Source organism: Heterodontus francisci, chromosome 17 (assembly GCF_036365525.1).
Source record: "Heterodontus francisci isolate sHetFra1 chromosome 17, sHetFra1.hap1, whole genome shotgun sequence".
NCBI lineage: Eukaryota > Metazoa > Chordata > Chondrichthyes > Heterodontiformes > Heterodontidae > Heterodontus > Heterodontus francisci.
This window is the reverse complement of record NC_090387.1, coordinates 43,804,789-43,830,842: the sequence shown is the minus strand read 5'-3', so window position 1 is coordinate 43,830,842 and position 26,054 is coordinate 43,804,789. Positions and strand designations below refer to the sequence as shown.

The 26,054-nt window shown below is 41.0% G+C and overlaps 2 protein-coding genes across 3 annotated transcripts in view; one reads left to right on the top strand and one right to left on the bottom strand.

The window, feature by feature from the left end:
* zgc:162297 (uncharacterized protein LOC555865 homolog) overlaps window positions 1–10,131 on the bottom strand; it is a 34,613-nt gene extending 24,482 nt beyond the window's left edge. The window contains exons 1-4 of the mRNA XM_068049350.1: window positions 9,839–10,131; window positions 9,682–9,764; window positions 3,442–3,622; window positions 1,335–1,485 (exon numbers count right to left, since the gene is read on the bottom strand). Coding sequence (XP_067905451.1) covers window positions 1,335–1,485; window positions 3,442–3,622; window positions 9,682–9,764; window positions 9,839–9,911 — 488 coding nt within the window. The 5' untranslated portion in view covers window positions 9,912–10,131. The remainder of the gene's footprint in view (window positions 1–1,334; window positions 1,486–3,441; window positions 3,623–9,681; window positions 9,765–9,838) is intronic.
* A 53-nt stretch (window positions 10,132–10,184) lies between these two features.
* ccne1 (cyclin E1) lies at window positions 10,185–25,097 on the top strand. Of its 2 annotated transcripts, XM_068049348.1 has the most exons (12): window positions 10,185–10,260; window positions 10,725–10,770; window positions 10,909–10,990; window positions 11,091–11,150; window positions 12,902–13,065; window positions 13,214–13,349; window positions 14,410–14,556; window positions 14,635–14,730; window positions 14,967–15,101; window positions 23,224–23,335; window positions 23,416–23,573; window positions 24,559–25,097. In XM_068049348.1, exons 2-12 carry the CDS (start codon window positions 10,757–10,759, stop codon window positions 24,697–24,699), a joined length of 1,245 nt encoding a protein of 414 aa, XP_067905449.1. In that variant the 5' UTR covers window positions 10,185–10,260; window positions 10,725–10,756; the 3' UTR covers window positions 24,700–25,097. The 2 variants fall into 2 exon arrangements, with proteins under 2 accessions (XP_067905449.1, XP_067905450.1); XM_068049349.1 differs by lacking the exons at window positions 10,185–10,260; window positions 14,635–14,730 and having other exon boundaries at window positions 10,356–10,770.
* Window positions 25,098–26,054: the final 957 nt, after the last annotated feature.

Sequence of the window (26,054 nt, the reverse complement as noted above, 5' to 3'; positions counted from 1 at the left end):
ATGCTAATATGAAGTGTACAAAGATGCAAGATCTTTTATATACTATAGATGGGATCAGATCACCCTGTCTTGATACCATTTTTGATGCTTTCACTCAAATTCTGTATAGATTTATTGCCTTTAACATTTAACTGGAACTATGGCACTAAAAAGTGAGTATATAAAATTAGAATCACAGAATGGTTATAGCACAGGAGGCCATTTGGCCCATCATGTCCATCTCAGCTCTCTGCGAGAGCAACTCAGCTAGTCCCACAACCCCGCGCTTGCCCCATAGCCCTCCAAATTTTTCTCTTCAGGTGCTTGTCTAATTCCCTTTTGAAAACCCCAATTTAATCTGCCTCCACAACAATTCCAGGCAGTGCATTCCTAATCTTTACCACTAGCTGCGTAAAAACGTTTTTCCTCATGTCGCTGTTGGTTCTTTGGCTATTCACCTTAAATTGGTGTCCTCTGGTTCTCGACCATTCCAATGGGAACAGTTTATCTGCTCAATCTAGACCCCTCATGATTTTGAACACTTCTGTCAAATCTCTTCTCGTCTCTAAGGAGAACAACTCCAGCTTCTGTAATCTATTCATCTAACTGAAGTTTCCCCATCCCCAGAACCATTCTTGTAAATCTTTTCTGCACCCTCTCTAATGCCTTCACAACTTTCTTACAGTGCGGTTGCCAGAAGTGGACACAATACTCCAGTTGAGGATAAACCAGAAAGGTTCATCGTAACTTCCTTGCTTTTGTACTCTTTATGCAGTCTTTTTAACCACTTTCCTAACCTGCCTTACCACCTTCAACGATTTGTGCACATAAACCCTCAGGTCTCTCTGTTCCTGCAGCCCCCATCAGAATTGTGCCCTTTGTTTATATTGCTTTTCCTTGTTCTTCATACCAAAATGTACCACTTCACACTTGTCTGCATTAAATTTCATCTGCCAAGTGTCCATTCCGCCGACCTGCCTACATCCTCTTGACGTCTATCACAAATATTGGGAGGGTTAACCCATGTTACATCAGATGCAGATGGACCTGCCAAATAGAAACAGAGAAAATATACACCACTGAAGGCCAATCAGCTAGCGCATTATGTTTGTGCTGGCCGAAAAAGAGCTATCTAGCCTAAGTCCTCTTTCCAGCTCTTGGCCGGCTCTTCAAAGTGCACAGGCAAGTATTTTTTAAACACGAAGAGGGTTTATGCCTCTACCAACTCCCTGCTCTTATATTCTATGCTTCGGCTAATAAAGGAAAGTATCCCATATGCCTTATAGCTTGCTGCGTGTTTGATATGAACCAATAAGTTAAGCATGGGCCGTAACAACTAGCACTTTCAGCAATACCTGTGTTTTTTTTTAATGTCAGTAAAGATTTGAATATGCTCAGCTCCTATTTGCTTGCGGTATCTCAGAAGGTCACCAGCACATGCATCCAAAAAACCTTCATCTGAAATTTGCGAGAACACAAAACCTTCAGCTCGAATAAAATCAGCATCTGGGAAAGAAAAGATGACATTGTAGTCACAAATGTTATTCTGAATATAGATAGATTCTAAACCAAAAATAAAATATTAGGGAAAGAATAGCTGGACGCAAAAATCATCTTCATCCACATTGTTTTATTGCCTACTGATATCAGGCTTTTGCCCAGCCAATGATGCAAGAAGCTAGATGGGCTGACTGGCATTTTCATTTTGACCTTATGTTCATTTAATGTCAGATTGCTGATATGTCAGAGAAATCTTTGGCTGCTGGAGAACAGAAAAGTAGCTTTATGGCTGGATTACAGAATGCAACTGAGCTTACCAGATATTGAGATACTATACACCAGTGATAATTTCAGTGTGTAGGTCTGGACATCCAGACTTACTGTGTGGAATGACCCAACATTATCTTTCAAACAGAAAGTAATTTTTATTTGTTACATTTTCTTCTGATATGTTTAGGTTAGACCTGGCTTATACAGGTTGTGCAAGGGTTGTTTATACCTCCTTTTTTAATAACATGAGATGCAATCATTTATTTGTTGGCTAGAAACAAATCGCTCTTTTTGCTCTTAAAGGAGGTCCATTTCATGGTTTTGGAACTATTAGCAAATTTTCTCAATCATCAAGAAATTTTGCTTATAGCATTTTGGGGTTGTTTCTCATGGAGCTTTTTTCCTAAGATTTAGCTGGAAGCTTATCAAAAGGATTTCATGGCATTTACATACAAAAATAAAATCCAATCTAGATTGGTTTATCAAACGTGTGAAACACAGCAACTAGCTTGGACTCCAACAAGGGATGAACACAACTACAAAAAATGATAAAGACATTAGAAAAATAGGGCTACTCATCTTTATACTTATCTCTCAACCTCCAACTTGAAGACTACATTTGATCCTGACTACCTGTGTAGAATACCCCAAAATGTTGACTATTAATCACTTGAAATTTTTTTTAATTCATTCATGGAATGTGGGCGTCGCTGGCCAGGCCAGCATTTATTGCCCATCCCTAATTGCCCTTGAGAAGGTGGTGGTGAACTGCCTTCTTGAACCGCTGCAGTCCATGTGGGTTAGGTACACCCATAGTGCTTAGGAAGGGAGTTCCAAGATTTTGACCCAGCAATAGTGAAGGAACGGCAATATAGTTCCAAGTCAGGATGGTGTGTGACTTGGAGGGGAACTTGCAGCTGGTGGTGTTCCCATGCATTTGCTGCCCTTGTCCTTCTTGTTGGTAGAGGTCGCGGGTTTGGATGGTGCTAAGGAGCCTTGGTGCGTTGCTGCAGTGCATCTTGTAGATTGTCCACACTGCTGCCACTGTGCATTGGCGGTGGAGGGAGTAAATGTTTGTGCATGGGTTGCCAATCAAGTGGGCTGCTTTGTCCTGGATGGCGCCGAGCTTCTTGAGTGTTGTTGGAGCTGCACCCATCCAGGCAAGTGGAGAGTATTCCATCACACTCCTGACTTGTGCCTTGTAGATGGTGGACAGGCTTTGGGGAGTCAGGAGGTGAGTTACCCGCTGCAGGATTCCTAGCCTCTGGCCTGCTCTTGTAGCCACAGTATTTATATGGCTACTCCAGTTCAGTTTCTGGTCACTGGTAGCCCCTAGCATGTTGATAGTGGGGGATTCAGCGATGGTAATGCCATTGAATGTCAAGGGGAGATGGTTAGATTCTCTCTTGTTGGAGATGGTCATTGCCTGGCACTTGTGTGGCACAAATGTTTCTTGCCACTTATCAGCCCAAGTCTGGATATTGTCCAAGTCTTGCTGATTACCACAATCAGAATTTCAGGATTCACAAGTAATTACCAAAGTACTACAGTTGATTCTTACAAAGGTAGATTAAGTAAAAATAGAGATTATTACAACTGCATCTTATGATTATGCATCAACATCTAAATGCAAGTATTTTGTCCTTACACCTGATCTGTGACTGCAAGGCAATTTTTTACTGATATACAGACCTGCAGCAAGTGCAACAGCCATTGCTTGTTGATTGGCTCCAGAAAGGATCTGAACACCCAGAGGAATGCTGGGATAGGAATGTCTCACAGCAGCACTAATAGTCGCCATGATAGCAGTCACTTCTGGACCAACAGTCATGTTGTAAGGAATATCATGCATATTTTCCACAATCAGTCCATCCTTTGGAAAGTCAAATAAATCCAGAAGGATTAGGTGAACAAATACACTTCGTTTTAAAGTCATAATCTTTATTTCATATCAACCAGTGTCATCATTTTGTTCTCAGTGAAAGTTCTTTCAAAGCCAAAAGTACTTTTAAAAATGAGATTAACAATTTTATAAATGAAATTAACTAATCTGAGCTCTTTTGACTTGAACCATTGTTCAGTTATTGTATGTTGCTCGAAACCAGTACAATGTACCTGAAGAATTTCAATTCAGTCATTGCTAAAATAATTTCTAATTTTTTATCTATATTTCATTTTACCATTTAATTTGATCATTTGTACAGTAGCAGTGCCTTATTGCCTGGTCTGACAAGTTGTTTTGTCCCACAAATTACAATATAAATATTTGGAGTCATAAAAATTATTAATGTGCATTTATGAGATTGTCTATTAAGTTTCAGCCTGCAGTTCAATCATCAGATAGTTGAGAAGCAGACTTCAGTATTGCAAGCCAATTTCAATTTAAAAATCAGGCATGTCTCACAATGCCTTAAACTCCACTCCTATGACCAAGTTTTTAGTCACCCCACCTAATATCTCCTTCTTTGGCTCAAAGTTCACTTTGATCTGATTACGCCTCTGTAAAGCACGTTGTGATGTTTTTCTAGGTTAAAGGTGTTAAAATAAATGAAATGTGTTGTCAAGCTTGCCCCAGTCTCCTCTGGAACGGATGCACCATTCAGCATAGGAAAAGGAGAGCAAGCAGCTTTCAGGAGGGAGTGTCTACATTTCTAAACTTACTGCTTAGGGTCTGGTGGACCCCTAAACATTTTGGAAAGCAGATTTGACATTTTATTGAACTGATAAAACAGGTCAGGCCCTACTCTCACTTTAACGTGCAAATTGGGGCAAGTTTGAATTGATTCACCCCTATGTTAAGCTTGCAGTAGCGATGCACCCATTTATAACACAGGCCTGAAAAATATAGAAACAGTAGTTGGCCATTCAGCTCCTCTAGCCTGTTTTGCTGTTTATTATCATGGCTAATCTTAACTCCATCCACTCCCCTTGGCTCCGTATCCCTTAATACACTTGGCTAAAAAAAATCTAACTCAGATTTAAAAGTATTAATTGAGCTAGCATCTCCTGCTTTTTGTGGGAGAGTTCCAAACTTCTACCACCCTTTGTGTAATGATATGATTCCTAACTTCTCTCCTGGGTTTGCTCTAATTTTAAGGTTATGTCCCGTTGTCCTAGACTCCCCCAACAGTGGAAAAGGTTTGTATCCAGCTTATCAATCCCATTAGTGTTTTTGATTTTTTCAGTACCAGAGTTCTACATTTTAGCGATCTATTTACATGGACCCCTAAATGACTTTAGACCTTCACTGTTCCTGGCTTCTCGCCATTCTATCCTTTTTTTGGTTCAAAATGGATGACCTCACACTTAGCTGCATTAAAATCAATTTGCCACAGTTTTGCACACTCATTTAATCTATCAATGTCCTTTTGTAATGTAATATACTCTTGTCTACAATACTTACTAAGCCATCTGTCTTTGGATCACCTGCAAATTTCACAGAATTACAAAACTGTTACAGCACAGAACATATGGCTTGAATATATGGATATTATGTTATCTAAACCATTAATAAATAAAATGCATTGTTGAGGCCCTAGCACAAATCCTGTAGGACACCACTACTCAATTCCTTCCAATTTGAGTACACCTATTAGCCCTACTCTCTGTCTTGTACCTAACCAATCTCCTTACCACTTTGCCTTCAATTCCATGAGTTTTAATTTTAGCTAACAGCTTATCAAATGCGTTCTGGAAATCAATATAAACTTCATCCAGAAACATTCCAGGATCTACCACATTAGTTGCTTCCTCAAAAACATCACTCCTCATTAACAGCACTGTGGGTGTACATACCCCACATGGACTGCAGCGGTCCAAGATAGCAGCTCACCACCATCTTCTCAAGGGCAATTAGGATGGGCAATAAATGCTGTCCTAGCCAGCGATGTCTACATCCCATCAATGAATTAAAAAAAAATTCAATTAGGTTCGCTAGACATGACCTACCCTTTACAAATCCATGTTGACTTTCTCTAATCAGGTCAAATTTCTCTAAGTACTCAGTTACTTTGCCCTTAATAGATTCCAATATCGTTACACCAACAAATGTTAGACCAACAGGCCTATAATTTTCTGATTTCAGTGTCTCACATAGATAGTGGAGTTACATTTGCAATTTCTAAATCTAATGGGACAATTCCTGAATCTCCAAGATTGATGGGTGACCTGATAAGAGGCCTTAAAAATTATGAAAGGACTTGATAGGGTAGCCATACAGAAAATATTTCCACTTGTGGGGCAGACCAGAATTAAAGGCTAAGGGGGAAATCAAGAAGAAAATTTTTTACCCAGAGTTGTTATGTGGATACTACAAGGAATAGTTGAGACGGTAGATAAACATTTACAGTAAATAAACATGAGGGAGAAAGGAATAGAGGGATATGTTGATGGGGTTAGATAAAGATGTGTGGGAGGAGACTGAAGTGCAGCATAAACACTGGCCTGTTGGGCTGAATGGCTGTTTCTGTGCTGTAAATACTTTGGAAGACTATGTGAGAGAGCTTTGGAAGACTATGGTCAAAGCATTTGCAATTTCTTCACCTACTTCCTTTAAAACCCTGGGATGGAAACCATCATGTCCTGGGGATCCATCATGTTTTGTGGATTTGGCAGTCTTTAATGTCATTATTTTTTCTAATACTGTCTTCAGGCTTATTTTAACTTAGTGAATTCCACCCCTTAATTTATTATGAATTTACCTCTTCCTCCACTGTGAAGACTGACATAAAGGAATTAATCAACAAGTCTGCCATTTCCTCATTTTCATTTGCATATTACAAGCATCCATGTTAAAGGGCTCAGGTTACCCATGACTACTCTTTTTCTTCTAACTTAATTGTAAAAACTTTTTGGGCCAGAATTTACAGTAAGCAGCAAGGTGACGGCACTCGCTGCTGACCTCGAAGAAAACTGCCCACAAAGATCTAGCAAGCTCTATGGTGTTGTTTTCACCTTTACCGACATTGATTTATTTCCAGCGTCAGCTATTGGGGATCTGTGGCATCCAGCATGCTAAGCAGCCAATCAAATTGAAGAATTCTCAGACAGCAAACCAGGACGTCACAAGCAGGTTTTATCATTCACTTTTTATCGGAACATAGGAGCAGGAGTAGGCCATTCAGCACATTGAGCCTGCCCCGCCATACAATACGATCATGGCTGATCATCCACTTCAATGCATTTCTCCCACACTATCCCCATATCCCCTTATGTCATTTGTATTTAGAAATTTGTCAATCTCTGCTTTAAACATACTCAATGACTGAGCTTCCACAGCCCTCTGGGGTAGAGAATTCCAAAGATTCACAACCCTATAAGTAAAGAAATTTCTCCTCATTTCTGTCCTAAGTGGCTTCCCCTTTATTTTGAAATTGTGTCCCCTGGTTCGTGACTCCCCAACCAGGGGAAACATCTTACCTGCATCTAATCTACCCTGTCTATCCCTTTAAGTATTTTGTAGGTTTCAATGAGATCACCTCTCATTCTTCAAAACTCAAGAGAATATAGGCCCAGTTTCCCCAATTTCTCTTCATAGGACAGTCCCGCCATCCCGGGAAAAAGTCTGGTGAACCTTTGTTGCATTCCCTCTATAGCAATAATATCCTTCCTCTGGCAAGGGGACCAAAAGTGCACACGGTACTCCAAGTGCAGTCTCACCGAGGTTCGCTACCACAGAAAGCAGCTGAGGCCGAAACATTGTATGTTTTCAAGAAGGAGTTAGATATAGCTCTTGGGTCTAAAGGGATCAAAGGGTATGGGGCGAAAGCGGGAACAGGCTACTGAGTTGGATGATCAACCATGATCATAATGAATGGCGAAGCAGGTTCAAAGGGCCGAATAGCCTACTCCTGCTCCTATTTTTCTATGTTTCTATACAATTGAAGCAAGACTTCACTACTCCTGTACTCAAATCCTCTTGTGATAAATGCTAACATACCAGTAGCCTTCTTAATTGCTTGCTTGCTGTTTCTTGGTTCTCCTTTGCTGTATTCTAAAAATCCTCCCAATCCTCAGGTTTACTACTATTTCTGGCAACTTTATAGGCCTTTTCTTTTAATCTTATACAATCCTTAACTTCCTTTGTTATCCACAGTTGACTGCCTTTACTTTTAGGGTTTTTGTGCCTTGAAGTAATGTATAGTTGCTGTAGAGTATGTAATATTTCTTTAAAGACTATCCATTGCCTAAGTACTGTCAGACCTTTTAATGTATTTTATAGAAATTGAAATAAAGATTAGGATATACACATGGGATTAAGGTAGGTACAGAAATATACACAAACTTTAAAAAAATTAAAATCTGTGTAATTATTATGGAATGATTTGACATTCCAACAACATAAAATTAGTTTTCAGGGTCAGTGAGGTTGTTCAGCAGTAATTATGACTTAGTACATTGTTAAAAACTCAGCTACACATCATTCAGCATGGAGTAACTGTTTCAAGGGCTTCTACAGCAAGAATAGTAGCATAAAAAGTGGATGTTCATGCAAATTCAGTGATTTCTAATTGATTTCCATCTGTGAGGACTTCAACAGTGCATAATGTGGAGGAGCGAGGAATCACAGACAGCAACTTCTGGATTTCCACATTTAACCGCGGCATGTACAAAAGGTAAGTTTCGCCATCCTTACAACCGCATATTCTGGGCCAACATGCTAATCTTGCTATCCTTCAAAAGTTTCTTTGTATATTCCCTTTTTACAGCTTTTCTTTTGTCTTTCAACTTCAGCTACTCTGTCCTTCCTGATTAATGTACATGAAAATCGAAGTCTCCGATTAAAATAAATTTGCTTTTACTACAAGCTTCCTAATCTCTGAATTAATACATTCGGTCACTTAATAATTCTAACCATAGGCTGTATTAGTGAATGAAGAAAATTTCAGTAGATGGGTGGCAAGCAAAGAACGTGATGCGTTTGCAACAAGAGAGTTTTTAACAATTTTACAATCTATTGTGGGAAGGATCCTTTCCACCTTTACTTGAACGTGTTTTCAGGTCAGCATATTGCAGTGAAAAAATAAAATAGATAACAGACATCGAATTGCTGAAGCCAGCTGTTCGAGGATTGTGTCGCATGGTTAAAGGAGACGGTGGATCCTGTCGGATGGTTCCCCGAGCAGACCGCCAAAGTCATTAGGCGGAATGCCTCATCACCAGAACTTTCAAACAAGCACCAAGATGTAGCTTGGCTGGTGGTGAGAAGAGCCCTCCCCGTCAGATCCTTCCTGCACGCCCGAAGTCTCACCCCCTCCGCACAATGCCCTTGCGGTGGCTGTGGTGGGGAAGAGACGGTTGCCCACCTCCTTCTGGAATGTGTCTGTGCAAAGCAGGTGTGGAAAGAGATGCAGTGGTTTTGTCGAGGTTCATCCCAAGCAGCTTTCTAACACAGGAGTCTATGCTCTACGGGATGTTCCCAGGGACGCACACAGAGATAAACATCAACTGCTGCTGGAGGACTATCAATTCGCCCTTTGGTCTGCCTGAAACTTGCTGGTCTTCCAGCGCAAACAGTTGTCCACGACCGAAAGTTGCAGACTGGCACATTCCAAGGTCCAGGACTACGTGCTGAGGGACGCACTAAAGCTTGGGGCAGCCGCAGCAAAGGCTCAATGGGGAAAGACCTCTGTGTAAGGTCCCCCCACCAAGCTGGATGGAGGGGCTGGATCCATGGAAAACCCCTCAAACTGTATCGGGAAAATTTTTGTTTGTTGTAAAATGTAAAAATGTATATGGCATGACAAATGAAATGGAAGGGTTGTGAGTTAACTCATTATTGTATTGACGCAAACTGATCATCTTTGCACTGTTTGTATTTTTTGACGGTGCTGTTTGAAACTGGTAATGTATTTTCTTTTACAGATTTTTATGAATAAAGTATATTTTGGAAATAAAAAGTGTGTCGCATGGTTAAAATGTAGAGATACCTACGACGCCAGCATTGATGTACACATCCGCTTCCTGACAGGCCTTCTCGGCTATCTGAGACACCGACAGCCGGTGGAGAGGAGCCCCTGAAAGAGAGAAGACAGAGAGTGAGACTGTGATTGAGCATTACCAGCCGGTGGCTTCTCGGGCTTGGGCTCACCTGGCAACGGCCGCAGATGCACCATGCCCAGCACAGCACAGCGAACGCGTCCCCACAGCTGCTGCAGCCTCATGGCGACCGAGACCTTAGCGCGAGTTCAATCGATCCCTCACCCCGATGACGCTGGAAATACCCTGGGCCGAAGTATGGGTTTAGCTGCGCCCGGGGCCGAATTTGTTTACATTCGGGGAACGGCCGCACGCTGCTATCACTTCCGTCATCGCCTCCGCCCACATCGCGCGCCAAGCTGCTGACGGATCACCAGCCCGCGCGGGAAGGGGCGGGGCCTGGCGCGCGGGGAGGCGGAGCCTGGTGACCATTTCCCCCGGCGGAGAACGCGCGCTCCACTCCCGCCAGCGATTTAAAGGGAACAGCGCAAGCGCAATGAGGCGCAGCTGCCCGGCTTTCTATAGTGGCACCAGGTAAGAGCGGGAGTTAGAGTCAGAGCAGCGGGTTATGGGGCAGCAACACCACCGGCAGAAACCGGACAGAGTAGCTCAGCACTAGGACTAGCCGGAGTGGGACGGCAACACCAGGCCTCGGTGCTGAGCACCGGCTGCTAATTCCGCCGCCACGGGTTGGTCCTGCCAACACTCCCAGCTGAAGATCGGGCGGGGTCTGAGGGCGGCAGCGCGGGTCCCGGCTTCGGCCATCTTCGGCTGCGCGCCGAGAGCAGTGTCCGCGACCTCCTGGAGCAGAGGCTGGAGCTGTCTCCATCTCCACCTCTTACCGGCAGCCAGTAATGTGACTGGGCCGGAGCAGCCACCCCCATCCCGCGCCCAGCAGCCTGTCGCTCAGACCTGAGGGCAGCTCCTGTAAGTAATAGCAGCAGCAATCTTGAGAAGCGACAGTAACTTACTCCAGCCCTGTCCCTTCTAAATTACAGGAGACCTTTAACCCACACAACCAACGCCGAAGATGCCCAGAAAAAGGTACATTTTAACTTGAATTAAAACAGTACGTGTTGCTAGTTATAATTCATGGTGGGCATCTCCAGAGGCCTAATCTGTATTAGGTATTTCGCCATTATGAGCATATGTGTATTCTTCTTAACTTTTATTTCTTTTTAGTGAAATAGACCAGTCAACAAAGACCGAAGAAACCAAAGGGGTTGTGTTGCGTTCCAGAAAGAGAAAAGCAGACGTTGCCATTGTGAGTTTAACCGCACATTAACACATTGTACATTAACACAGTGTGCATTAACACGTTTCCTAAATCCCTAAATTTGGTAATCAATCTTTTTTGATCGCAGTGTTTGCAAGACTTGGATGAAATTACAGAAGTACAGGCAGCGAAACCATATGAAAGTCAGGTAATTGCATACCCGGTCTGCAATTTTATTTAAGCATAACTTTTTTTTTTTTACTATGTACATATATAGAACAATTTCTTGTGCCAACTTTGAGCTGATTGTGATCAGTTTCAACATTTTATCAACTGGACTCTACTGCTATACTTCCTGCATAAATGTAAGTCTTTATCCTATGGAACGTTTTTGTCAGTGGGTTAATTGGTTACACATCATTGCGTTTATGGGCCCAATATAAACTATACTAGAATCCACCAACCACTGTTCCTGTGTAATTAAATTGAGAAAAATACTTCTGTTCCCTCCAAAAAAAAAAGTAAACTGTAGATGAATTTGGAGTTTATTAACAGGGTAGCAGTGAAGAGTCTTTTACAAACTAGCAAACCTAGCAGTCTAAAATGGCATTGCCAGTGGAACAAGTGGGTAAAACCTAAAAGGCCATATGTGACTAGCACATTTAAAGTGACCAGAAAAGTTAATCATCTGAGCAATCTTGGGTTTCCATGGGTCCTTTGCACAGTAACCATCTTTATTTCATGTATCTAATTCACATATAATAACTTGGAGGAATTCTTGCTGTATAGTTTTTCTTCACCTTGATCCCCTTCCCAAATTTGCCTTCTAACTGAAGGCATTAGTTACAACATTACTGGCCATCCTTTAAATAGCCATTCTTGTATGAACCTGTGCAATCTTTTTAAAAAAAAAAGTGTCAGCATTGGGATAGGGGCACAGGATGTTAATCTCAAAGACCTAAACATTCGCTCCCTCCACCACCAGTGGCAGCAAGGTGTACCATCGACAAGATACACTACAGTAACTCGCCAAGCTTCCTTTGACAGCTGCAACCTCTCCTACCTAGAAGGACAAGGGCAGGAGACTCATGGGAAACATTCACTAGCCTAATTTGGAACTATATCACCATTCCTTTTACTGTCACTGGATCAAAATCCTGGAACATGCTGCATCAGCACTGTAAATGTACTTATACCACATGGACTGCAGTGGTTCAAGAAGGCAGCCCACCATCACCTTCAAGGGAAATTGGGGATGGGCAATAAATGCTAGCCTTGCCAGTGACATTCTCATCCCAAAAACAAATATTTTTTTTAAAAACCTTTGACTGCCATAGTACGAGTAGCTCGCTCAAATGCCAATTCTTGTGATGCCAAACATTGAGTACTGAATGTTATTTGATTGTAGGAACATCACAACCAACTCTGATTTTGAATATAGTCACATAGATCAAGTTATGCTTCTGTTGATTTTCCCAGCATTCAGGGAGTCTGTCTTGAGACTTTTCTGTTCTCTAAGGCTTTGGACACAACTGAATGTCACTAAGACTTACTTAAAGGCTGGCAGTAGAACTGCTACATCAGTTCCAGTCCTATTGCTGGAGCTGATCTAGAAACTTGTGGATTTACTGTATTTGTAAAATTTCCTTGTACACCTGTATCTATCTTTTAAGTGCCACTATTTGGATTGTGTGATAACTGCAACATCCTAATGAGGAAATGAGTATGTAATTGAGGTGTTGAATGTATCTCATACTATGTCTAGTTTTGATTAGGCCAGAGTTAAACCTGACACAAATCAAGAACCTTCTCTTTATTGGGGATACCACTAAAAAACAAAAATTGGCTGATTCAATTGGGACTTTAGAACTGGGCTGGGTCTTGATTTTGCTATCATTTAAGCTGAATTCAATCTTTGTCCTAGTTATCCTTCTAATATGTTTGCAAAATTGATTGCAGGCTTGCTGGAATACCATGACCAACTGTATAAGTCCTTACAGACTCAATTCAACATCTCTCTCAAATCCAGATGTGGTTACATCAAACTCTACTAGTTATGTGCAGTACAGGTTCAAAAATGGCTTAGTCACTCCAACTAGAGCTTCACCATTACCAGTATTCTGGTAAGTGTATTCCCCCGCAGTATACATTTTTTTAGTATCTTGGATGTATATCAAGTGTGGAGTGTGAGCAGCCATTACCCATAATGCAAGAAAAGTGAGCTTTACATAGGTCAATCATAGTATGTTTTTTTTTCTTAAATACTAATAGCTGGGCAAATCGAGAAGAAGTATGGAATATTCTTCTGAAGAAGGAACAGACTTACTTAAGAGACAAAGATGTTTTGCAAAAACATCCACTTTTGCAACCAAAGATGAGGACTATTCTTCTGGACTGGTTAATGGAGGTAAGGACTTCACTAAATACTCATTTTACATGTTCAACTTTTGCTTTTTTTTTTATCAAACCAGTATTTGAAATGCATCTTCCCCTGAGACTGCCAATTCAAATGATCTAAAATCAATGTTTTAACTTTTTGTTAATGTAATATTGCAAAAATCACTCTCATTCTAGTTGACCTGAATGTTGCTGGACCATCAGCCTGAACTGCTGCAGTCCTTGTGGTGATTGCTAGTTAGGATTTTAACCCAGTGATAGATATGTGCAAGTAAAGAATTCAAGAATGACCATTGGACTATAATAGCAGGAGGAGGCTGGGTCGTTCTTAATTACTTTCTTTTTTCAATTATCACATTCTTGCCTCAGTCAGTTGTGGGTTGAAGCCCACTTGAGACATAAGCACATGATCTGGGCTGACACTTGAATGCAGTACATTAAGCTGCCATCTTGGATGGGAATAAGATCCCATGGCACTGTTCAAAGACCAAAGGCGTTATGACCAATATTTATATACCTCAACCAACATCACTAATCGCATTGCTGTGTACAGAAAGGTCTCAACTGGCTGACTTTTCCCTACATTGCAATAGTGACTGTACTTCAAAAGTACTCTTAGGACGTCCTGACACAGCTGCAGGCAGTGAACAGTGCAATATTTTCTCTTCACTCCCCACCCACTTCATATTACTCTGGCCTGATGTGCTGCATGTGGATTTACATAATTGGTGAAAGCTCTTTACTGTCTAGTGCTGCAATGCTTATTAATGCTAATGCAGTACTTTGGATTCATCCAACATCCACATCAGTGCTCAAGATCCAGTATCTTCCAGTTGTATTGAAATGGTAGATTATCTTGCTCAAACTTTTTCTTCAAATATGAAGTAACAGTAGGTTTGTGTGGAGTGTAGACCTATCAAACACTGTATTATCATGGCTTTGAAAATATCAATTCTGGTTTAGTTCGAAGTGATTCTATAAATTTCAAAAAAAGTTAAAAGGTTATTTAATCGGAAACAGCCAAATTGAAAGTTTTCCAACCTGTTTTAAAATTTTTCCTACCACTGAAGGTTTGCGAAGTCTACAAGCTACACAGAGAAACACTTTATTTAGCCCAAGACTTCTTCGATAGGTTTATGGCAACACAGCAAAATGTCGTGAAGACTCGATTACAGCTTATTGGTATTTCAGCTTTATTTATTGCTGCAAAGCTAGAGGTAAGGTAACAGTTATATACGAGACTTAAATTTTCTGTTTCCTATATGGTTAGTGCACTTAATTATGGTTTTCTGCAGGAAATCTACCCACCAAAGCTGCACCAGTTTGCCTATGTTACTGATGGAGCTTGCACGGAAGAAGAAATCCTCAACATGGAACTTGTTGTTCTGAAGGTATTTCATGATTGGAAATGTCAAAGTTCTGCATATTTTTAATTCTTTGGTTGAATTAATGTATAGGATCAGTCGAGAAACCAGAATGAGACTTTCTATTCAATTGTCTTGAATGGAAAGCAGATCTCAAGTGACCTCAACTGATTGAAGGTCTGCAAAATATTTTAGTCCCAATAAGATTAATGGGACTCTGTTGTGTAGCAGATAATTAATCTGTTGTATTCAAATTGTTCTAGGCTCTGAAGTGGAGTTTGTGCCCAATAACTATTGTGTCTTGGCTTAACATCTACATGCAAGTTGCGTATTTGAAGGAAATGTATGAAGTATTAATACCACAGTATCCTCAAGAAATGTTTGTTCAAATAATGGAGGTAAATAATTTCAGACATTTTATTGCACTTTTTTGGCTACTGTTGTAGTGCTGCAATGATACTTTACATTTAAAGTGTTTTTCATTTTGCTTCCTTGTCTTGCCTAACAAGTCTGAGATTTCAGTATTTCTCATGGGCTTGTGATGTGGCATGTAACTACAAGAAATTTTGATCCTTACTCTTAAACATGGGGACAGGAGTAGGCCATTTAGCCCCATGAAACAGTTTGCCATTCAATGAAATCATGGCTGATCTGAAACCTAAATCCATATACCTGCCTTTTTGCCTCATATCCCTTTAATACCTTTTTGGATAACAAATCTATCAATGTTACAAATTAACAACTGATCCAGCACCATTTGCAGAAGAGTTCTGTGTAGAAAGGTTTCTAAATGTCACCTTTAGACTATGTCCCCTAGTACTGGACCTCCCCAAACTGTGGAAATCGGGTTGGAGAGAAACTCAGTTCCCCTTTTTTATATTTCTAATTTTGATCTAACCAGCCAATAACCTTCTAGATTCATGGAATATAACCCTAGTTTGTATAATCTGTCTCGCTCCTTGTAACAACCCTTGGAGTCCTGGTAAATCTATGCTGCATTCCCTCCAAGGACAATATACCTTAAGTTTGTGGTGCCCAGGCTTTGTATAGTTGTAACATAACTTTATCTACTTTTGTTCTAGTCCTCTAGATAAAAGGCCAGCATTACATTAGCTTTTTTTCATTATTTGTGTCTGTATTCACCCCACCCCTCCCCAGGTCTTTGAACCTCCAATATTTAATTTTTCACCATTTATAAAATTCCCTTTTTTTTTTAGGTACGAAGTAGATGACCTCCCATTTCAGTTTTGTCCATTCACCATCAATATCTCAATTTTATACTTTCATCTACACTGCTGCCTATTTTCAAGTCATTGGCAAATTTGGATATGTAGCTTTCTATACCCATCATATAACTCTAAAATATGGTGAATAGTTGAGGCCCCAAACAGATCTTTGCGGGCCACCATTAGTCACATCCTGTCCGAGTCCCTGCCCATTATCCCTGCTCTCCTGCCACTCTGCTAATTTCCTCACCAAATCAACAATTTGCCTTCAATTCCACAATCTTCAATATTAGCTAACAGTCTCTTAGGAACTTTATCAAATGTCTTCTGGAAGTCTATATAATAAACATGATCTGTCCACTACTTTTTTAGTCACCCCTTAAAGTTCAATCTGGCCATCAGTCATGATCTACTCTCTACAAATCCATGCTTGTGCACTCTGATCAGCTGAATTTAAGGTAGTCATTCACTCCATCCTTAATTATAAACTCTGGTAATTTCCTAACAGATGTCAAGCTAACTGGTCTGCAATTCCCTGGTTTCCCTCTGTTGCCTACCTTTTTTTTAGATAAGAGTGACATGCCTAGTTTTTCCAATTTAAAGAATGGTTCTTAAATTGAACTTCAGAAGATTATAGTTAAGGTACCTGCAATGTTCTCTCCACCGTTTTTAAAAGACTGGATGGAAACTGTCTAATCCTGGGGGTCTGTCATACTTTAGTGCCATTAGTTACTTTGTTTACATTAAATTTTGGAGAGTCCCTGATTCAGTTCTTTTCCTTGATATCCAGCATGCTGACTTCTTCCTCTGCTCCCTTTTTTTACTATCACTTATCAGTATTTCAAGGGGCCTACAGTGCTCCTCACGTTTTTTGCTAATTGTAAACATCGTTGATTTTGATATCCCTTGCAAGTTTCCTTTCATACTCCCTTTTTGTAGTTTAGTGTTTTATCCTTTTGCTGTTCTGTTTCTCCCATTTGCATCTTTTTTTAAAGACTTTTCTCATGACTTTACTCAACTTTTTTTTTAGCGAATGGAGCTCTTGTCCCTTTTGGGGGTATAAACTGGTTCTGTATCACATTTTAAATTCTTAGAACGCCTCCCACTGATCTTTTCTCTTCACCTATTAACAAATTTGTCTTGTTTACTGTGAACATTCTCTGTCTGCCTTGCCTAAATCTAGAATTTAAGTAGCTGTTTCACACTTCTCCTCCCTTTTCAAATTTATCACTAAAATGTTCACACAGTTTAAGGCTCATTACTAAATCTAAGCCATACCTCCTTGTTGGCTAGAGGACTTATTGCTGCAGAAAACTATCCTGGACACTAGAAATTAGCCACCTGTTTGACATTCTAAGCATACCCTAATCTAAAAGTTAAAATTTCTCCCATTAAATCCACTCTGCATGTTTGTCTAATTTTTGCATTTACACATTCTGTCCCTTCACAGCTGCTTCTGGGGCCAATACACAACTATTAGTCTTAAATCTTTTTTTTTTTTATTTCTTAATTCTACCTGCACTGCCTGCTTATCACTTGTCTCTTCATTGAAGTGATTTCAGTCTTAATCATAAAGGCTACTCCTCCTCATCAACCTTTTTCCTGTAGATCTATGCTAATGTATCTAGTTCCCAGTCCTAACTGTCTTGCAGCCATATTGTTGCCCTCCGGGTTGAATTTGCACCTGCAATTCAATTAATTTTTTTTCTTTTTTGTTATACTCATTTGTATAAAATGCTTATTTGGGCCACACCCTAACCTCTCCTGCTGTAATGCTTTAGTCCACTTCTTCGTTTCCTGGTTTAACTTTTAGCATCTAGTTTTTCCCTCTTTTTTTTTTTTTCCACCTATCGTGCTTAAAGCACAATTTGACCCATTTCAATATTTAAATTTGAGAGCTGTTACTTATACTACCTTTTTCCACCTGATATGCTGCCTTTATGTTTTTCTCTTTCGCCCGCCCCTGCAAATTTACCATGATCTCTCTTCTAGAATACCAATCCCATTACTGGTACCAGTGCCCCATGGAATGCAACACTCCCTTTTTTTCCACACCACTTCAGCCACATCTTTGCCTCCCTAATCTGATTATTCCTATAATAATTTTCATGTGGCTTGGGTAATAAACCAAAGAGGGGCTTGGGGGTGGAGGAATGAAAAAAGTGTACATGCATGCTTTTACAAGAATCTACAGAAACTGATCCTTTGCCAACTGGTACAATGTGCTTGCTGCCTGTAAAGGATACAGGCTGTTTGTAGGTCTGTCAGAAGGAAACCAGAATGCTATGGCATTTGTCCTAGGGTAGTGGAGGAAGAGAAGGGAGGAGAATGAGGAGCATAAGCTGGTAGTTGTAGGGGGTTCAATAATGAGGGGGACAGATAGCATCCTTCTGTAAGTACGATCAAGAGTCGCACATGTTGCCTACCTGATGCCAAGGTGAGGGACCTTGGGGTCCTGTTCTTGAATTACACTCCTAGTTCTTGGTACTCTCTACAGGGCTTGGTCTGGTAAGTGGTATTGGCACCATGAGTGCCAGGCAATCTCTATCTTCCACAAGAGAGAATCTAACCATCTCCCCATGACATTCAACAGCATTACCATCACTAAATCCCCCACTATCAACATCCCGACGGTTACCATTGACCAGAAACTCAACTGAAGCAGCCACAAGTGCAACAGAGCAGGTCAGAGACTGAGAATTCTGCAAGAACCCATGTCCTGACTCATCAATGCCTGGCCGTCATGCACAAGTCAAGAGTGTGATGGGATACTTTCCACTTGCATTCAAGAAGCTCAACACCATCCCAGACAAAGCAACCAGCTTGATCAGCATCCCATCCACCGTCACCTTTTAAACATTTCACTCCCTCCACCATTGACAGTGGCAGCAGTGTGTGCCATATACAAAGTGCACTGCAGCAACTCATGAGACCTCCTTTTTTTACTTGACCTTCCAAACCAATGACCTTTTCCATCAAGGGCAGCAGACAGTGGGATCATCATCTGCAAGCTCCCGTCCAAGCCACACTCCATTCTGATTTGGAAATATAATCACTGTCGTTGGATCAAAGTCCTGGAATGCTATTCCTAACACTATGGGTGTACCTACACCAGATGGACTGCAGCACTTCAAAAAGGCAGCTCACCACCTTCAAGGGCAATTAAGGATGGGCAACAAATGCTGGCCTTACCAGTGACACCCACATCCCATAAAATGAATAAAAATCTCCTGCCAGCTCTTCCCTATGTTAGCCCCTGCATTAACAGGATCCTTCCCTTCCCCAATAGCCTTTCAAGCTGGTTTGAGATGTCTCTCTCCTTGGTACCAGGTAGACAACATACCATGTGCGACTCTTGATCCTATTTACAAAGGATGCTATCTGTACACCACCTCCCCTCCCCTCATTATTGAACCCCCTACAACTAGCAGTATGCTCTTCATCCTCTTCCCTTTTCCTCCACCACCCTAGGACAACTGCCATAGTCTGCATTGTAGTTGTCTTTGACAGACCTTCCAACAGTCTGTATCCTTATCCTTTACAGGCAGCAAGCCTATTGGCATACGATCAGTTTCTGTAAATTCTCATACATGCTTCCTTTTTCCTTGCCTCCACCCCCCACTCTGCAGTCATACCATTCCTGTTCTGAACCTGAATCTAAGGTGTGATCAAAGTCTGTTTGTTCTAGACTACTTCCACTTCCTTGTCTGTCAGAACATCTCCAACTCAATGGCTGTGAGCCAGAGAAATTCAGGACCAACATCTACTGAAGACTTGTTCAGACAGTCTTGCTGTCCACGAATGCTCATATTGCAGTCCTGGCACAACTTGATCTGCCATACCTCTTATCTGTATTTACTTTTATCTACACTAACTTGCACTAAAACACTGGACAAAACTTTTAAATAATTGCTGCCTCAAGCTTGCATGAACCACCAAAGTACTGAAGGCAGCACACCTCCTACCTCTTGCACCAAATTCCCAACTTGTGTACACTGGTTGTAAATGGGGCAGCATAAATAGTTTCAAATTCAGGAGAAATGAAAAGCCTCTACTATATTGTTGCAAACCAACAGTGGAAAAGGCTCGTCAAGGAATGGTGAGATGTGCACTGGTATTGGAAGAACAGAAAATGATTCAAAGCCCTAATGCCTAATGTTTTGGTTCAATTCTAGGAGTGTGCATCTCCCCAGAATGAAATGCTGGGCTCAATGCCTACACAACTCTGCCGCCATTTTATTTTTTTCAAAGTCATAGTTTATGGCACAGAAAGAGGCCACTTTGGCCCATTGTATCTGTGCCAGCCAAAAAAAGCCACCTAGCATAATTTCACTTTCCAGCCCTTCCAGTTACAGCACTTGAAGTGCATATTCAGACACTTTTTTTTTAAATAGTTGAGGGTTTCTACCTCTACTATCTTTTTTTTACAGGCAGTGTGTTCCAGACCCCCACCACCTTATGGGTGAAAAAACATTTCCTTTCCTCATCTCCCCTCCAATCTTTCCACAAATCACTTTAAATCTATGCCCCCCTAGTCACTAACCTCTCTAAGGTAAATAGGCCCTTCCCAACCACTCTATCCAGGCCCCTCACTATTTTGTACATTTCAATCAGATCTCCCCTCAGTCTTCCCCGTTCCAAGGAGAATAACCCCAGCCGATCCAATCTTTCCTCATAGCTGCATTTTTCCAGTTCTGGCAACATCCTTTTTAAATCTCCTCTGTAGCCTCTCTAGTGCACTTACATCCTGTTCTGTAATGAGGTGACCAGAACGGTGCACAGTACTCCAGTTGTGGCCTAAATAATTTATACAATTCCAGCAAAACCTTGTTGCTCTTGTATTCTATACCTCATCTAACAAAGGATTCCATATACCTTCACTTTATCTACCTGTCCTACTACATTCAGGAATCTGTGGACATTCACTCCAAGGACCCTAACTTCCTCTACAACTCTGTATTCTCTCCATTAATTGTGTATTCCTTTTGCCTTGTTTGACCAGCCTAAATGCATCACTTCACACTTCTCTGGATTGAATTCCATTTGCCACTCTTCTGCCCACCTGACCAGTCTATTTTATAACTTCCTGCAGTCTACAGGGTCCCTCCTTGCTATCAACCACATGGCCAACTTGTGTCATCTGCAAACTTCTTGATTATGCCCCCTACCTTTGTCCAAATCATTAATATATACCACAAAGCAGGGAACCTAGTACCAAACTCTGCGGAATGCCACTGGCAACAGCCTTCCAGTCAATAATTACCTTTTTTCATGCCACTGAGTCAATTTTGTATCCTGCTTACTACACTTCCCTGGATCCCATGGGCTTTTATTTTAACCGGTTTGCCATGTGGTATCTTGTCAAAAGCCTTGCTAAAATCCATGTAGACTACATCAACTGCACTAATCAATCCTCGTTGCTATTTCAAAAAAAAATCAACTTAGATGCTATCTTCTCAATCATGCTGACTATCCTTGATTGATCTATGTCCTTCTATTTGCTAGCTTTGAATATCAATAGTTTGGTTGAGTGGGTGGAAAAGTGGCAAATGGAATTCAATCCAGACAAGTCTGAGGTAATGCATGTGGGGAGGGCAAAAAGCAAGGGAATACACAAATAGGAGGATATTGAAGGGTAGAGGAAGTGTGACCTTGGAGTGCATGTTGACAGATCCCTGAAAGTGGCAGGACCGGTAGGTAAAGTGAAGGCCTATGGAATGCTTATTTTTTTGGCCGAGGTATAGAATGCAAAAGCAGGGATGTAATGTTGGAACTGTATAAAAATGCTGGTTAGGCCACAGCTGGAGTATTGAGAACAATTCTGGTCACCGCATTACAGGAAGGACATAATTCCTCTAAAGAGTACAGAGGAGATTTACAAGAATGTTGCCAGGACTGAGAAATTGCAGCTATAAGTAGATTGGATAGGTTAGGGTTGTTTCTGTTAGAACAGAGGAAGCTGAGGGGTGACTTAATTGAAGTGTACAAAATTGAGGGGCCTAGACAGACTGGAAGGACTGGTTTCCTCTAGCAGAAGTCAATTACCAGTGGCACTGATTTTAAGGTAATTGGTAGAAGGATTAGAGGGGACATAAAGAAAAACTTCTTTTCATCCAGAGGGTGGTGTGTCTGGAATTTGCTGTCCAGAGCAGTGGTGGAGGCAGTAACCCCCAGTTCATATAAAAGGTACCTGGACCTGCACCTGTAGGTCTGTAGCCTTGCAGGTTACAGCACAGATGCTGGAAGGTGGAATTAGAATAGGCAGCTAGTTTTTTCAGCTGGTGCAGATAGGATGGGCTCTTTTTCTGTGCCATAACTTTTCTATGCCTTTGATAAGTTTATCTTCAATCTCAGAATTGATTCCAATAATTTGCCCACTACTCTGGTTGGACTGACTGACCTGTAATTATTTAGTCTGTCCCTTGCTCTTTTTCTAACAGGTACAATGCTACCCAACTGTGTGCTGTGCTTAAGTTTCAAGAGGTTTATGGAGGAGAGTGGGGTTCATTGGGCTGAAAGTTGGCAAAGGCTCAGGAAACTACCCCAATATTAACTAGGATAGTTTGTGTGAAAAGAATTGAGGGAGCAGAATTCTTGAAGTGCATTCAGGAAAACTCTTGGTCAGTATGTAGCAAGTCCATCGAGAGTGCAATTTTGGACTTGATTTTAGGAAATTATTTTCTGCCTTATTTTGCCCTGGAGGCTCTAGATTCAACTGTCCCACCGTTTTCTCTTTGTGGGAACACATTTACCCTGAACCTTTATTTTTTGAATGCCTCCCATTGCTGACACTATTTACCTTCCAGTAGCTGTTTTTTGCTAAATCACTCCTCAGCTTAGTAAAATTGGTCTTGCCCCAACTGAGGACTCTGACTCTTGTTCTCTTAGTTTTAACAATTATGGAAAAGGACAAACTGATTATCTCTACCACCAAAATGCTCTCCCTGCCACTTCATTTCCTAAAACCAAGTCCAAAACTGCACCCTCTTGTTGGACTTGCTACATACTGACCAAAACAGTTCTCCTGAATGCACTTCAAGAATTCTGCTCCCTCAATTCTTTTCACACAAACTATCCTAGTTAATATTGGGATAGTTTCCTGAGCCTTTGCCAACTTTCAGCCCAAACCAACCCCACTCCCCTCCATAAACCTCAAAACTTAAGCACAGCCCATGATTGGGTTACATTGTTCCACAGGCTATAAGTTAGGTTTCTATAAAGATGGGTACCAATTATTTGGCTTTAAGCTGAATTATAAGATAACTTTGTAATAACCAAACTCTTCTATCTACAGCTGTTGGATCTCTGTATCTTAGATCTCAAGTGTTTGGAGTTCACATATGGAGTTACAGCAGCTTCTGCTTTGTATCACTTTTCCTCTTGTGAATTAGTTCACAAAGTCACAGGTAGGGTAATGCTTAAAACACATGCAAATTTAATACTCTATAGTAAGTATTGCAGATAACAAAACTTGTTTAATGCTTAGGATTTGAATGGAGTGAAATAGAAGGATGTGTGAAATGGATGGTTCCATTTGCTGTGGCCTTGAGAGAAGTGGGAAATATAAAACTCAAGAATTTGAAAGGTGTCTGTCCAGAGGATGTGCACAATATACAGACACACTCCAACAGTTTGTCATTACTGGTAAGGTTTATTTTATATAGATACAGGATTATAGATGGTTGTACTATATAAAGTAGAACCACTGTAAGCTTGGTAGCCTCAGTTGTTTTTTCTGTAACACCTGTTTGTGATTTTTTTTAATTTAATTTTTTACAATCCTGTAAAACTGAAACCACTAACCCACTGCCTTTAGTAGATAGCACTATTAGTTGCATCCTTTTTTAAATCTCTTTTTCTAGCATGCATCAAGCGAAGGGTATATTCCGGTCATGGTGGGCAGAACATTTTGGGGGGGGAGGAGAGAAAAAAAGTCCCTAAGGGATGGGAGAGCAGTAACTGGGTTTCTCTTTCTCCTCCACCACCCCACCCCACTACTACATGAGATTTCTGTCTCCTTCTCAGATTGGTTCTCTGGGGGGGAAGGAAGAGAGTGAGTTCATCTCAGACTCCTGGCCTTAACCTTGGCTCAGTGGTGGCACTTTCATGTCTGGTTCAAGGTAGTGGATTCAAGTTCCACTCCAGACTGACATCTTGGTGTAGTACTGGGAGTGCTGCACTGTCAGATGGTAAGTGAGACATTAAACCTGCCCTCCACAGTGCCATGTGATCCTACAGCCACCAGATAGAGTAATTCTCATGTCCTAGCCCACATTTATCAATTGGCACCATTTTAAGTTTATCTGGCCATTGTATTGCTGTTTAAGAACTTGCTGTGTACAAATTGGCCTCTTCCTACATTATAATGACTATGCTTGCTTAATTGATTGTAAAGTGCTTTGGAATATTAATGAAAGATAACTATATAAATGCAAGTTAGTTATAAGCTGTGAAAAATTAGTACTACTGTATAGAGGGCACTGAAGAGTTGGAAGCCATTTTGCTGGTCGACATTTCCTCCTGCTTGTGTAACAAATTTACAAATTGAAAAGGTCTTCCTCAAACGAGGAACATTAGGTAGCAATCAACTTTCATTTTTCTTTCCCCCTGTCCCTCCACCTTTTTTCAGGATAAAGCTCACTCTATGCAAGCACTGCTAACAGAACAGAGCAGAAGTTCACCTGTACCATCTGGAATTTTAACCCCACCACAAAGCAGTAAGAAACACAACTCTGGTGTGGGTCCTTGCGAACAGCATCTGCAATCCTGAAACTAGATCTGATGCTAGATGAATTTCTCATCTCTAAGTCTGAATTTAGTAATATGACAATGCAATGAACAAAAGTTGGGTTCCAAGTGGACTTGTGACCTACCTGTGAATGCAGAAGATGGCTGTAGAATTTTAATTGCATTCATGTAGTTGCAGTGTCACTTAATTCTGGATGTTAAAACTATCTCTATAACTTTGTTTTTAATATTGACCTTTTTAAACTGGTGGACTTTGCCAAGAACTCCAACCAAATAAGGGGTACTTTCCAAGTAATCCTGAATGCTGCTAGGGAGGGTGGCTCTTGGAAAAATGAACAGTAAGGTCTTAAAAGTATTGATTTATGAAATTGTTATGTACTTAAAGCTGCTATGTTTATTTTAAATAAAAAGGTGCTGTCAGAGGACAAATCAGTTGTCTATCGACATTTTTTGCCCTCTAGAAAATAAGTGAACTGAGTGACCATTAGCTTAAATGATTTCCCTCTGGTATTGTCCTGTTCTTTCCACACCCAACTTTCAAAATTACAAGGATCGGTTTGGTCTTTGAGAGATGTGCCAAACTATTGACCACATCTCCCTTTCCCCTCAATTCTTAAAACATATCTATTCTAATCCATGCCTGTTTTTTATTTTAATAATGCTGGATTTTATCCCTAATTAAAATCTCAACTACACCCTGCCGCAATATCTCTCCTGCAGCCTTTGACCAGGTTGGCCACACCATCTTCCAATGCATCTCCAACTAGGGCTTCTCCACCCACCCTCACCAAGATGGGCCTCTAAATCATCTCCTTGTGGACAGTCATTTCCACACATGACCCCCAGCTCTAATATCCTTCTATGTACTGAAATAAGACTAGTAGGATGTCTGACTGACTGTGGTTAAATATCCCTCATCCTGGCTGCAGGCTTCAACACTGACTACACTATTATTCAACTGGGTGGAAGAGCACTCACCTGCTTCCACTCATCATTCAAGCACAACCAGACAATCACTTTCAATAGCTTCTCTTCACATGCCTGAAGTCCCCCAGTGAGCTAGGCTTTGCCCCTTCCTTTTCTCATTTGTGTTGCCCCTCAGCAACATCACCTGAACACAAGTTCCACATGTATGCTAATGACACCCAGCTGTACCTCATCACCTTTCAACTAACAATTTGCCAGTGCATGACCAACATCCTGGACTGGAAGAATTTACTCCAACAAAATATTAAAGACCAAAGCCATTGTCTTCAGTCCCTGCCACATTCCATTCCCAAGCCAGAGTTCAAATGTCTGAGGCTGAACTAGATAATTCACAACATTGTTGTATTTGACCACCTAATGAATTTGACTCCACATCTACACCAAGCCTGC

What these genes read in the sequence shown, in the direction of transcription:
- ccne1 (XM_068049348.1), top strand. An exon ending in TCACCATTACCAGTATTCTG is followed by an intron (nt 13,066 to 13,213) that starts GTAAGTGTATTC and finishes AAATACTAATAG; the next exon opens with CTGGGCAAATCGAGAAGAAG. An exon ending in CCAACAGTTTGTCATTACTG is followed by an intron (nt 23,574 to 24,558) that starts GTAAGGTTTATT and finishes ACCTTTTTTCAG; the next exon opens with GATAAAGCTCACTCTATGCA.